At 43.9% G+C, this 13678-nt stretch overlaps 1 protein-coding gene and 1 long non-coding RNA gene across 7 annotated transcripts in view; one reads left to right on the top strand and one right to left on the bottom strand.

Annotated features, from left to right (window-relative positions):
- Window positions 1-13678, bottom strand: part of Prkn (parkin RBR E3 ubiquitin protein ligase) — a 1223012-nt gene that overhangs the window by 52139 nt on the left and 1157195 nt on the right. For all 6 annotated transcript variants that reach the window (NM_016694.4, XM_006523336.3, XM_017317572.2 and 3 more), the window contains one exon: window positions 7104-7187. In NM_016694.4, coding sequence (NP_057903.1) covers window positions 7104-7187 — 84 coding nt within the window. The remainder of the gene's footprint in view (window positions 1-7103; window positions 7188-13678) is intronic.
- Gm46604 overlaps window positions 1-13678 on the top strand; it is a 71280-nt gene that overhangs the window by 20169 nt on the left and 37433 nt on the right. The window lies entirely within an intron of this gene.

Raw genomic sequence — 13678 nt, 5'->3', positions numbered from 1 at the left:
CAGGTAAGAAGGACACATGCTCCACTATGTTCATAGCAGCCTTATTTATAATAGCCAGAAGCTGGAAAGAACCTAGATGCCCCTCAACAGAGGAATGGATACAGAAAATGTGGTACATCTACACAATGGAGTACTACTCAGCTATTAAAAAGAATGAATTTATGAAATTCCTAGCCAAATGGATGGACCTGGAGGGCATCATCCTGAGTGAGGTAACACATTCACAAAGAAACTCACACAATATGTATTCACTGATAAGTGGATATTAGCCCCAAACCTAGGATACCCAAGATATAAGATATAATTTGCTAAACACATGAAACTCAAGGAGAATGAAGACTGAAGTGTGGACACTATGCCCCTCCTTAGATTTGGGAACAAAACACCCATGGAAGGAGTTACAGAGACGGAGTTTGGAGCTGAGATGAAAGGATGGACCATGTAGAGACTGCCATAGCCAGGGATCCACCCCATAATCAGCATCCAAACGCTGACACCATTGCATACACTAGCAAGATTTTATTGAAAGGACGCAGATGTAGCTGTCTCTTGTGAGACTATGCCGGGGCCCAGCAAACACAGAAGTGGATGCTCACAGTCAGCTAATGGATGGATCATAGGGCTCCCAATGGAGGAGCTAGAGAAAGTAGCCAAGGAGCTAAAGGGATCTGCAACCCTATAGGTGGAACAACATTATGAGCTAACCAGTACCCCGGAGCTCTTGACTCTAGCTGCATATATATCAAAAGATGGCCTAGTCGGCCATCACTGGAAAGAGAGGCCCATTGGACTTGCAAACTTTATATGCCCCAGTACAGGGGAATACCAGGGCCAAAAAGGGGGAGTGGGTGGGCAGGGGAGTAGGGGTGGGTGGATATGGGGGACTTTTGGTATAGCATTGGAAATGTAAATGAGTTAAATACCTAATAAAAAATGGAAAAAAAAATTTGAAATTAATATTGTTGCTCTTAGATAGGCATTGTGCCTATGCAACTCATTTAAGAACAAGACAATTAAGTAACACAAGTTAAGGGCTGGATAGTAAGCTTATGGTTAGGTTAGATTCTAATTTAATTATAATAAAGTACTTTCAATTTATTTAAATAGAATTGGCTAAGAGTAGCTAAGGTTTAACAGTTCAAATACACTTTACATAGCTAGTCTTCATAAAACATCAGAAATCCACAAAATCTGACATTTAGTCATTTCATTATTAGAAGTTTTGACTAGAGACATGTCTACTCCTGACATTACCCCTTTCACAGTTCAAAGAAGATATTGAGTATCTTTACCTCCCAGTGAGGTTGCTTATCATGGCAAGGTCGCCATGGGACAGAAATTGCCCATTTCATCTACAGACAAAATACTGTCCAAAATGGACACACTATGCAGAATAGTTGACTGTTGGCTCTGCCAAGTCAGAGTAAACAGTCCTTTATAATTCTGCTTTACAAAGGTCTATCAGATGATCCTGGGCCAGAAGGCTGAAGACTGATACTCCAATGTTTTGAGGATGGGGGACTGTCCAGGTGTCAGTTGTCTTTACAATTGTTTGAGAAGCTGTGTTTGGTGCTTCCTATATACCCAGGTAATGTTTAATTCATTCTCAGATTTCTGACAGGGTTGAAGACTAATTATAGTCCCATAAACAAACTTAAGTTGTTTAACATTAAAGACATGACATAGAGTAGAAAGCATAGCTTTCAGATAGTATTACAGGCTAAAATCTAAGCAAATAATTCTAAACAATTCAGGGATAGAATTGTAACTCTTTAAGTTAGGAATGATGGTAGAGTACTTTGTCTAATTGACAAATACGATGGACTGGATAGTAATTGTATGTCCTACTTTGTAATTTACATGATTGTTATGGTTCTGTTCAATTTATGTTGGAGAGAAGAGTTGTTGTTTTTTTTTTTGTTTTTTGTTTTTTAATTGGACAGAAAAGATGAGGTATAGAGGGTGGTTCTGATGTTTTGATTGGGAATCTGTGTTTACTGATGCTGAAGATCCTTGTCCCCAATTGGTTTTTGATCTAGCAATAAAGATGTTAGTAGTCAATGACTGAGCATGGGGTGTGAAACTGAGAGTTGTGTGGGTAGAGTGCATAGAGAATCAAAAGGACTTGGGAGAGAAGGGGATGCAGTAGTGACAGGAAAGAGGCCAACCATACCTGTGAGTTTTCAGGAAAGAAGCCTCTGGCCCCTGGGTCTAAGGTAGCAGGGGAGGTTTAGGAGTGCCTAGTCATCAAGTTAGCCAAGGCATGTTGAGAATAACTGGTGGGCATACATGCCCACTTGTGTGTGTGTGTGTGTGTGTGTGTGTGTGTGTGTGTGTGTGTGTGTGTGTGTGTGCTCCTGGGCGGGTATGTATATATGACTCTCTGGGAACTTGAAGTGGTGTAGATAAAACTACCTGCTACACATATATCCACCATGTCACTGTGATGTGTTACTATGGCACCCTGTGACAGTGCACTGTGAACTCTGGGTGCCTGTACTTGTAGGCCAGCACTTTGACTTTTGCTGTTATGTTAGGTTTAGCAGGGAAACCTGAAGAAAAATGAAATTTATTACTGTATCACTAAAATATTGTGAGGTCTCTGAGTTGATTCAGTGCTGTTTCACAAGAGTTCCTGCTCTTCACTAGTGTCTGAATTTACTATGCCTGGAGGAGTATTTTGCTAGCCAGTAAGTAGCACCCCTCTTTTCTCTATGCAGAGTGACAGAAGACAGCTGAGAGGTGACACTGGTGCTTCCCTGGGGAGAAAGTGGTCATAGGTACAGCTCCCAAAGGCTTCGTCAACAGTCCCCTGGTGGTACCAGCCTTGTACCCTTGGGTTGCCTTCCCCTAACCTTACCTTGCCTTTGATAAATGTCTATTGCAAAAAAGTTGTGATGAGGCTTAGAATTAGAAGGGAAATTTGCAAGTCATTTGTAAACTCATATATTCCTAGTGCATGCGATCATTTTTATCCCAGACAAATGCTGGCTTTATCCCTGTGATTCAGAAGGCTGGTGACTTGAGCTGTGGCTCCCTAGGGTAATCTCCCTTCCTCTTAGGACTGAAAGATGACTGAGAGAAGAACCTTTCTGGGCTCCCCTTTCTGGAGAAGGCAGTATCAAGAAACAGAAAGCAATCAGCTCTGAAGGAAAGGAGAGGAGTTACAAGTGGCTGACTAGAAAGAATGCTTTGAGAGAACTGAGATGAAGGGACGATGTGAAGAGGTCCAATGAGTGGGGTTTGCAAGGATTAGCAGCATTTGGACATGGGTGCCTTTGAAGACCAGTTTCAAGGGTGGGGGAGCTGCAAGCAGGTGCTGATTCTTCGATGTGAATGGTGTTTTCATTCTCAGAACTGCAGGGCAGGGAACCTGCCAAAGCTACCCTTCTACCAACTGTGTTTGAGGAATGTAGGCATCAAGGCACAGGTCAGCTCTATTGAAAACAGACCCCCTCCTTCAACAAGGATATACCCCTTAATCCTTCTAATCTTTTTTTTTTTATTTTTTTTATTGGGTATTTTCCTCATTTACATTTCCAATGCTATCCCAAAAGTTCCCCATACCCTCCCCCCAACTCCCCTACCCACCCACTCCTACTTCTTGGCCCTGGCGTTCCCCTGTACTGGGGCATCTAAAGTTTGCACAACCAATGGGCCTCTCTTTCCACTGATGGCCGACTAGGCCAACTTCTGATACATATGCAGCTAGAGACATGAGCTCCAGGGGGTACTGGGTAGTTCATATTGTTGTTCCACCTATAGGGTTGCAGATCCCTTTAACTTCTTGGGTACTTTCTCTAGCTCCTCCATTGGGGGCTCTGTGATCCATCCAATAGCTGACTGTGAGCATCCACTTCTGTGTTTGCTAGGCCCCGGCATAATCTCACAATCCTTCTAATCTTTCTCAAACAGTTCCTCAGGTGGGGATGAAGTATGTAGGTATATGAGCCTATTGGGGTAATTTGCATTTAAACCCCAACCCTGGACAGCAGACATGTTTTTCTTACATTGTTGGTTGGCTTGCTTTGTTTTCAAATAGGAGGAATAGGAGTGTGGGTCTGCAATCAGAAGCTAGATGCAGAAGGCATGTTTGTTTGTTTGCTTGGTTGGTTTTTTTTTTTCTGAGACAGGGTTTCTCTGTATCGCCCTGGCTGTCCTGGAACTCACTCTGTAGACCAGGCAGGCCTCGAACTCAGAAATCCACCTGACTCTGCCTCCCAAGTGCTGGGATTAAAGGTGTGCGCCACCACACCCGACTCAGAAGGCATGTTTAGAAGCAAGAAGCTCTAGAGGTAGTGTAAAACTTGAAATTAACCTGTCACTACCACCTGCCCAAGGACCAGGTAACTTCAGGGAATGCTTGGAGTTGTAATTCTTGGACAAAAACAGAGCCTCATGGAAGAGTATGATGATCTATGTGTTTTGTCCATAAAATCCCTGACAACACACATCTCTGGGCCACTCTTCTGGAAATTTCAGGGAGTGGTCCTGACCAAAGTTCACCTATTTAATATTTTTAGTAAAGCTTGCCTCGAATTTGGTCTGGCAAATCTAAGGAATAACACTAGGGCTCTATAATCAAGGCTGAAGAGGCACTATGGCATGCACTACCCATGACACATTGAAATCCTTATGTTGACTGTGCAACTTTTCAGTATCTAGAGAATTCATGGAACTGCCATACAAGCAGGGATCTTACCCTTTATCCACAGGGCTTGGAACAATTCCTCATCTACTAAAGGTGTTTAGTGTATATTGCTGAATAAAATAATACCTTTCCACTATGATGATACCAGAATTCAATATGCATCTATCCAATGTAAATGCACAGGTTCTGTATTGGACTTGGGGATGCAAAAATGGATACAGGAGAAGAGCAGGAAAGATGCTTGTACCTTTGCCCACAAATGTTATCTTCCACAATAGTGTTTAGGACCACTGTCAAGAGTCTCGTGCCTCCTTTTGATGAGCTCAGAACCACTTTCCATGACTTTCAGGGAAGTGTTATACAAAACTACATATTTGTTGGGCTTGGCCAGCATTTATGTTGATATAATTATTGACCCTCTTTTAGCTCTCTCCCATGACTCTTCTCTGAGAGGAAACACATTCATTTTGCCAGCTAGCCAAGCAGGATTCTTGACATATACAAATGTTCCATTTAGCATGCATTGATAGTATGATGGGTATATGCCCTTTGATGCTGGTCATATGAACTCCTCCATTTATATGGCCTAGATATTAAGGTTATAATGACTTTTAAAGACCTTAAACCAAGGTTGGATGTTCTCTCTTGAAGAGTGGGTGAAATTACTGTGGGAGTCAGGAACTTGGTCAGTTTAAGGGTAAGTAAGGTTGTCCCTCATTTTCAAGTAGAATCTCACATCTTGGGAGCTTTGGTTCACATCTGGGGCACTGATGAATGTAAACTGCTTGTTTATTCCCATTCCACAGGGCCTCTTACTTCATCGTCCTGCACTATAAAGATCTCAAGGCATGGGTTCCAAGGCTATTAGTATTCCTGTTTTCTGTACCCAGTGATCTTGAACTTGAGTATCCCTGAGCTGAAATAAATGAACAGAAGACACAGTTGCCTCCTTGACTGTATAAATAGAGTTCACTCCTAAGTCTACTGATATGCTGGTGGTCAACAATGGAGGATCTTATGGGAAGACCCGAGAGTACTAATTATATTTATTTAGTTATGCTAATATTGGGTAAACACAGCTGCACAATCCCTTACAGAGATGCACTTCTCTCTATGCTCACTTGCAATCATCCAGCACTGTCATGTTCTCGGCTATAAAATTGATATGCTCTGAAATGTCCATGTCTGCGTATTAGGTTCTTAACAATGAGACGGGATGTCTATTTGCCTATGTTTGGTGTTTGAACCCTTGTTAGCCACTGTATTGAGAGAAAAGTGATGAGTGAATTCATCAACTGCTCTGAAGTTCCTAGCTCCTCTTTCCTAATGTTTGATTGATCATAATTAATAAATAGAAGGACACATGCTTGCATTTTCCTAAGCTTTGTGTAGCTCGTTTAGTGGGCAGGGTTCAGGAAATGTGCTCTTTAATCAATCAGGATGAAGACACAGTTTAGCACTGTCTGTGAGACTGATGGAAACACACAGCTGTTTCCTTGAATATGATAGGATGCGATGCATGTTCAGTAGTCACTGTATACGTACAGTTCCTGACTTACCATGCTTCAGCATTGATTCTTGAAGACAATGCAAAAGCAATACGTGTTCAGTAGTCACTCTACTTGGCCTTCTGTGCTTTGACCTTTTCTGAGTAGCTACAAACTTGCATCCTCTATAGTAGTGCTGTGCAGTGGTCATGGCAAAGTCTACTTGGCCTATTGATCTCCAGGGCTAGCAATCAAGATCCTACAGTGTGCTGTGAGGCCAAGTTGGGATGTTTTGTAGGTAAGAGTCTTTCAGAGCACCTTTGACTTTGTAATATTTGCAGCTTATGATGGGTTTATTTGGGACATCACTTCATCAAAAGCCAGGAACGTCTGAGCATGCAGAGATAATTTCTATCAGCCTGCCAGGTGTGTCCAACTTTCTGAAATTGTGACAGATGTCATCTATATACACTGTCTTGCTTTGAGAACAGCTCAATCAAGGGTTCCCCCCCCCTCAAATTGCAAAAAATACCTTTGTAATGGTCTAAGTAAGTTTATGATTCAGTATTGAGCTGGACCCATGGCTGTGTTGTGCAATCAACCTATAGGTCACAGGTTGGGCACACTTGCAACAAAGGCATCAAATAATGAAATAAAAGAAGAGGTAGTACTGATTTTTCTGATTTAGATACTGTTCAGTTGTCTCTGATCACACTGGTGTGCCTTACCCCTATTCCATACTCCCCAAGGAGAAAAGCTATCAGGGATCAGGGATATACCCGTCTTGGGAAAGCTACAAGGTTCCCTGTGAGTGGGGATAATCTTGAGGAAGGCCGAGGCTCACTCAGTTGCAAGGTTTCTGCCCTTAGACTTTCTTGGTGCAGGTAACTTCCTGTGACCTGCTGAGGGAGCTGCTGCTTACGAGGTACCAGGCCATCGCTTAGCAGGATGAGGGAATCGCTTACCTGAGAAGTGGCTCCTGAGGGTTCGAGCAGTGAGTCGCAATCCCCTTCATGGTATGCTTCCTTACAGTCCCGGCAGAAAACAAACTGCAAGAGAACAACAGGGTCTATCAGAACATCTCGATGCATTCTAAACTCTACTTTGGTCTCTGGCTTGAGTGATGGCTCCTGGGTCAAATTACTCTTGGCAAAGTGGGATCAGCTTATATTTCCATGGGTCTGCTCACGGTTAGAGAGTGTTCTGTGTGCCTCAACAGGGTTACAGAGATGAACCGTGTGTATCTCAGCCATGTCTGAGGCTGTTGCAGTGGCTGAGGACAGCTCCACACGGTGACTCACTGAACTGGGGTCATCATCCCACCGGACACCTGAGATACCACAGGAAAGCCACCATAGAAAGGCCTGGAACTCTCAGAAGTCTCTCAGAGGCTTGGGAGTCCCCAAGCTCCTGTGACAGGACACCAGCTGGGCATTTGTCATGGTTTTGATGGAGGTAAAATGAGTCTGAACTGAAAAATGAAAGCAAACCAAACAGTGCCAATGGCACCCGACTTTGTTTTCAAAGGACTTCAGCTGCTTCTCTGGGACTCAGGAGAAATGCCAAGCCCCATGCTCTTTCCTCACAACACCTTCGCCATGCAAGGAGACTCATCAGCTGCAGGCTCAACATCCCTTAGTCCAAGACGTTTGGGACCAGACTTAATTCAAATTTGGTATGATTTTTCAGATTTCATAATGTTTGCATACACATACACATCAACATGCATACACATATACATATATTTACATATACACATCATATCTATACACACATATATGTATATACATATACATACATATATGTGGCTAGTGGAAGATTTGGGGGATTGAATACAAATTAAAGCACACAGTTTATTTAATATGTGCCTTATCCGCATAGCCTGATGGAAATCTCATACATTTTTTTTAAGTATGCCTGTTGCTTTTAAATTTTTATTGTAACAATTTCATGGGTTTGGATATTTTGCCTGCATGTGTGCCTGTATGTATACCACGTATGTGCCTGGTGCCTGTGGAGGCCAGGAGAGGCTATCATATCCCCTGGAACTAGAGTTACAGGCAGTTGTGAGTGTTGGAAATTGAATCCAGATCCTCTGGAAGAGCAGCCACAGCAGAAAGGCTGACCTCAGAGTGATGGGATTTCATCTTCACTCAGAAGCTTAAGTAGGTGGGAAAGGGTTAGGGTTAGGGTTAGGGTTAGGGTTAGTGTACTGGCTAGTTTTGTGTCAACTTGACACAGTTGAAGTTACCACAGAGAAAGGAGCTTCAGTTGAGGAAATGTCTCCATGAGATCCAGCTGTAAGGCATCTTCTCAATTAGTGATCAAGGGGGAAAGGCCCCTTGTGGGTGGAACCATCTCTGGGCTGGTAGTCTTGGGTTTTATAAGAGAGCAGGCTGAGCAAGCCAGGAGAGGCAAGCCAGTAAAGAACATCCCTCCATGACCTCTGTATCAGCTCCTGCTCCCAGACTTGCTTGAGTTCCAGTCCTGACTTCCTTTGGTGATGAACAGCAGCATGGGAGTGTAAGCCGAATAAACTCTTTCCTCCCCAACTTGCTTCTTGGTCATGATGTTTGTGCAGGAATAGAAACCCTGACTAAGACAAATTGGTACCAGCAGAGTGGGGTATTCCTGTGACAACCTGACCATGTTTTGGGGAGGACTGTGGAAGGACCATGGAACTTTGGGCTTGAAGATCCATTCACTGTTAAGAGCTCTGTCAGATGTTGTGTAGAAGCTTGGAAGATAATGTTGAGAACACTGCAGAAGATGAAGGTCTGGTTTGTGAAATTTCAGAGGGAAAATTAAAGACTCTTTTCAGGGCCATTTCTGTTTTGATTGTGAAATTCTGTGGTTCTAGTTAGCTGGGGCTGAAGAATCAGCTGTGATTAACAAGATACCAGAACTACTAAAGCAAAAACTTGGCATCACTGGGACTATTGATGCTGGTTAGCTGGAGCTAAGAAATTAGCAGTGATTAAGAAGAGACCTGCATCATTGAGGTGACATCTTCTGTGTGGAGAGCCGTAAGTAATCACCATTACAAGATGGCGCTGGCTCCCGCTGTGCCTAACTAGTAAACAAGCATTGTGCGCAGGTGCGAGACTGAATTCACACCAAGTCACTGCCCATCTCGGGGAGTAGTAATGAGGTGATGGGCGAGCAACAAATCAGGTGCTGACACACCACGCTGAGGGCTATATAAGCAGCACCATTTTCTGGGTTTGGGGTCTTCCCTCCTGAAGAAGCAATAAAGCTTTTGCTGCAGAAGAATCCGGTTGTCCGAGTGTGTTCTTGCCGGTGAGAACAATAGCTCGGGACACTTCTGGGAAGTGTTTTCTGAAAGCACAAAGAGGCTGTGTTCCAGAGATAGCCAAGTTTGTACTCCTGCTGCAGCAGGACTTGGTAATATGTAAGGGTCACCCAGGTGGTACTGGTTTTGAAGGCATGAAGGGGTCATGAAGAGCAGCTGAGGCTCGACACTGTGAGAGGCCATGGAAGGCCATTGGTGAAGGTGCAGCTGCAGTTGCAATTGAAGGCCCAGGACTGAAGGGGTCATGCAGTGTTTTGGAGATGCCAGTACCATGAGATGACCACCAAGAGCAGTAGCAGCAGTGGAGTACAGGCATTTGGAGCCTAGAGGACAACGCGTGTGCTACAAAGGGCATGGCTGGAGAAGTGACCCAAGCCCTTGGAGGAGCCCAGAAGATTGTGAGTTGGATTCCAGACATTGGAAGGTTGGAGATTGATTTTTGCTTTTGATTGTGACTGTGCCCTGATATTTTCCCTCCTGAAGGAAGAAACTATTTTAGTGGAGCCCACAGTTAAGAGACTTTTAATTGTAAAAAGACTTTGGATTTTTGAAAGAGATGGATATTTTAAAGAGATTGAAAATTTAAGAATATGTAAAGACTGTGGGATGTTTAAAGTTATTTAGACCTTGGAGATGAATAAGAATGTAAGGGTTTAGGCTTACTAGTGATGTGTTTGTGTGTCAAGTTGACAAGGGGTCAATTGTACTGGCTAGTTTTGTGTCAACTTGACACAGCTGGAGTTACCACAGAGAAAGGAGCTTCAGTTGAGGAAATGTCTCCATGAGATCCAACTGTAAGGCATCTTCTCAATTAGTGATCAAGGGGGAAAGGCCCCTTGTGAGTGGGACCATCTCTGGGCTGGTAGTCTTGGTTCTATAAGAGAGCAGGCTGAGCAAGCCAGGGGAGGCAAGCCATAAAGAACATCCCTCCATGGCCTCTGCATCAGCTCCTGCTCCCTGACCTGCTTGAGTTCCAGTCCTGACTTCCTTTGGTGATGAACAGCAGCATGGGAGTGTAAGCTGAATAAACCCTTTCTTCCCCAACTTGCTTCTTGGTCATGATGTTTGTGCAGGAATAGAAACCCTGACTAAGACGGTTAGGGTTAGGGTTAGGGTTAAAGATGGACAGCACAGCTAGGCTCTATGCCCCGATATTGTATTTATCCCCACTGGATACAGAGAGTTAATGCTGCATCCAAAGGTTTATCATTCTTTTTCGAGGGCAGGAATCTCATGATCAGCTCCACCCCACCCTTCAGCGCTGGCCTGCTCAGTCGGCTTATCCATAGAGAGCTGGCTGTGACTCCCCGACACTTGGAGGGAAGCTAGTCTGATCTCTCGGCGTGACAGGGAAAGCACTTCACATCTTATTAGCCAGGGGATGAGATATAAAATCAGTTTCATGGTGCAGATACACCCTGGAGGTTGATCAGTTTGTCAGAATAAATAGGCCTCTCCTGACGCAAAGACATTAAGTTCACTGGTACCGTGAAAAAAAGGACCATAAAGGGGGGAGGGTGGGGAGAAAGAAAGAAAAAAGAAAAAGAAAAACCAAGGCAACACACACAAATGGAAGACCCCATGCTGTGACTGGTGTGAGGAGGGTGAAAGTCTGGGTGAATATGCTGGTAGTGACATTAATTCCTGTGTTAATTTGCGTCTATTCCAAGGCAGCTGTATCCCACAGCTTAGTGTTCAGTTAGTGATTTGAGCCTGTTCTGTATCAGCTGAGTAACCATCGAGAACACTGGGGGATCACATGACCTTTCCACGGGGGGGGGGTGCGGGGGGGCACCTAAGGACACCACAAAACCCAGATATTTACTTTGCCATTCATAACAGCAGCAAAATTACATTTATGAAGTAGCAACGGAAATAATTTTGCATGGCTGGGGTCCGGGGTAGGTTGGGGTGGGGTGGTGGTGGTCACCACAACATGAGGGACTTACATTAAAAGGTGGCAGCTTCAGGAAGGTTGAGAACCCCTGGTCTAGAAGGGTCTGGTTTGATCTTGAGAGTGTTTGGGGGATTTGCAATCACATTATTCTGAACATTCAACAAGAGGCTTGTTTGAATGCAAAGGATTTCAGTTTCTAAACCGTGCCCAAAGGCATCCTAGGGTGCGGTGGAAAACTCTCGGGGCTGAACTGGACTGGTTTAAGTTTTTGAGTAAAACACAGCGACCATCAACATCTAGAAGCCTCTATGAATTGATAACTCGACATCATTCCTGTGAAACTACAGACCTCATAGCTGCCCAGGTCCTCCCTGCAGTGATAGGGACTTGTATACAAATGCTTGTTTTCTTGGCTAGTCCCCGAAAATCATGCAGATACTCAGATACACACACAATTCTAGGGTAATCTCTCTCTCTCTCTCTCTCTCATTTTTTAACAGTGGGAAATATTTGTTCTTTTTTTTTAGACTTATTTATTCTATCTATCTATCTATCTATCTATCTATCTATCTATCTATCTGAGTACACTGTAGCTGCTTTTAGATTTATTTATTTTATATATATGTATACACTGTATCTGTCTTCAGACACACCAGAAGAGGACATCTGATACCATGTGAGCCACCAAGTGGTTGCTTGGGATTGAACTCAGGACCTCTGGAAGCTCAGTCAGAGCTCTTAACCACTGAGCCATCTCTCCAGCACCAATGTTTTATTCTTAAATGTCTAAAAGGAAATTCATTCCTGAAAAAGAAATACAAGGCACATGGATTCAAAGGAAAAAAAAAATCCCTGAAACTCTCCTCCCACCATAGCCACAACTTACCTGAATGCTTTTTAAGAACGTCTTTATTGAAACCAACTCATTGTAATTGATTCCTATCTAACAAGATGTCATCTTTCTATACATCCATTTCCAGACACTGGATTTTTTGGGGGGGCGCTGGGGTGGAGATAAGGTCTAAGTAGGTCAAATTTGGGATTAAGCCTTACTCTGGCCTTAGTCTCTCGAGTGCTGGGTGAGGCAACAGAAATCTTTGGGATGATTCTGTGGGCCAGTGCAGAAACTCTGCTGGTGCTGAAATATTGTCAAGAGGGAGAGCTGCTTTGGGAGAAGCCAGACAGATACCCCTCCCCACTGCAATAGTTCCATGCTCACTGCTGGCCAGCTTGTCTCCCACAGGGGTTTATGGGGTTTTCTCTGATTAGCGACATGGAAGGCTGGCATTTTGCACAGATATCACCTATGTGTTAATCATGGCCTTACAGCTGCCAAGACTCCCTGGATCCTTACACTGCCCTTCCGAACCTCTGGAACAGACGTCAGCTGAACCGAGGGAGACAACTACCGTCCATTTACACAGCTTGCTTTCCCTGCGTCGCCTTCTCTTGAGCGGGATCTTACAATCACCAACGATTTCTATAGCATTTCATTTTGCTTTTAAAAATTTGGAATATGTAAACTTTTCCAAGACAAGGTCTCATCTTGTAGTACAGTTTGGGCTTGGACTCACTATGTATCCCAGACGGGCTCTGTTTAAGCTTTCTGTGTGCTCAGGCCTATCATGTTTATGGGTGTGTGTAACCCCATCTGATTTATATGCCTTTAAAAAGTTACACAAGTATAGGGTTGGAGATTTTGCTCAGTGGTAGAGAACTTGTCTGGAAAGCTTAAGGCCCTGGGTTCAGTCCTCAGCTATGGAAAACAAAAGACAGAATAACAAAAAAGACCAAATAATGCCAATGGTGGTAGCACATGCCCTTAGTCCTAGCACTCCTGAGGGAGGCAGAGGCAGGCAGATCTCTGAGCTTGAGGCCAGCCTGGTCTACAGACTGATCTATAGGACAGCCAGGGCTATACAAAGAAACCCTGACAAAAACAAACAAACAAACAAATTTACAGAAGTGATCCACACTTATTCTTCTGGCTCTCTGCACCATGGTCCACTGTTGGGCTTCCTTAGAAGGGTCAAGCACATGAGCACCTGTGATGCAGCTTCATTAAAAACTTGGGTAGGTCACAGTCCTCACAGGCCCATCACACTCTGACAGAGGGATTGCTCTGAAGACATTTTACAGACCATGCTGGTTTTCAGTGAGATTTCCCAAGGTGATCTGGGTGGATGGACTCAATCCCTACATGGGCTTCAGGGTCAGGCTGTGCCCACCAGTTTCATCATGTCCTTCCCAAGGTCTGTCCTGTTGTGGACTTGAGGCAGGTTTATCTAGCTCACAGACCTGGTAAGCCAATTCTGCAATCACACTCTTAA

This window comes from Mus musculus, chromosome 17 (genome assembly GCF_000001635.26).
Source record: "Mus musculus strain C57BL/6J chromosome 17, GRCm38.p6 C57BL/6J".
In the NCBI taxonomy this organism is placed as follows: Eukaryota; Metazoa; Chordata; class Mammalia; order Rodentia; family Muridae; genus Mus; species Mus musculus.
The sequence above is the reverse complement of the archived record's forward strand: the minus strand, read 5'-3'. Positions and strand labels throughout refer to the sequence as shown.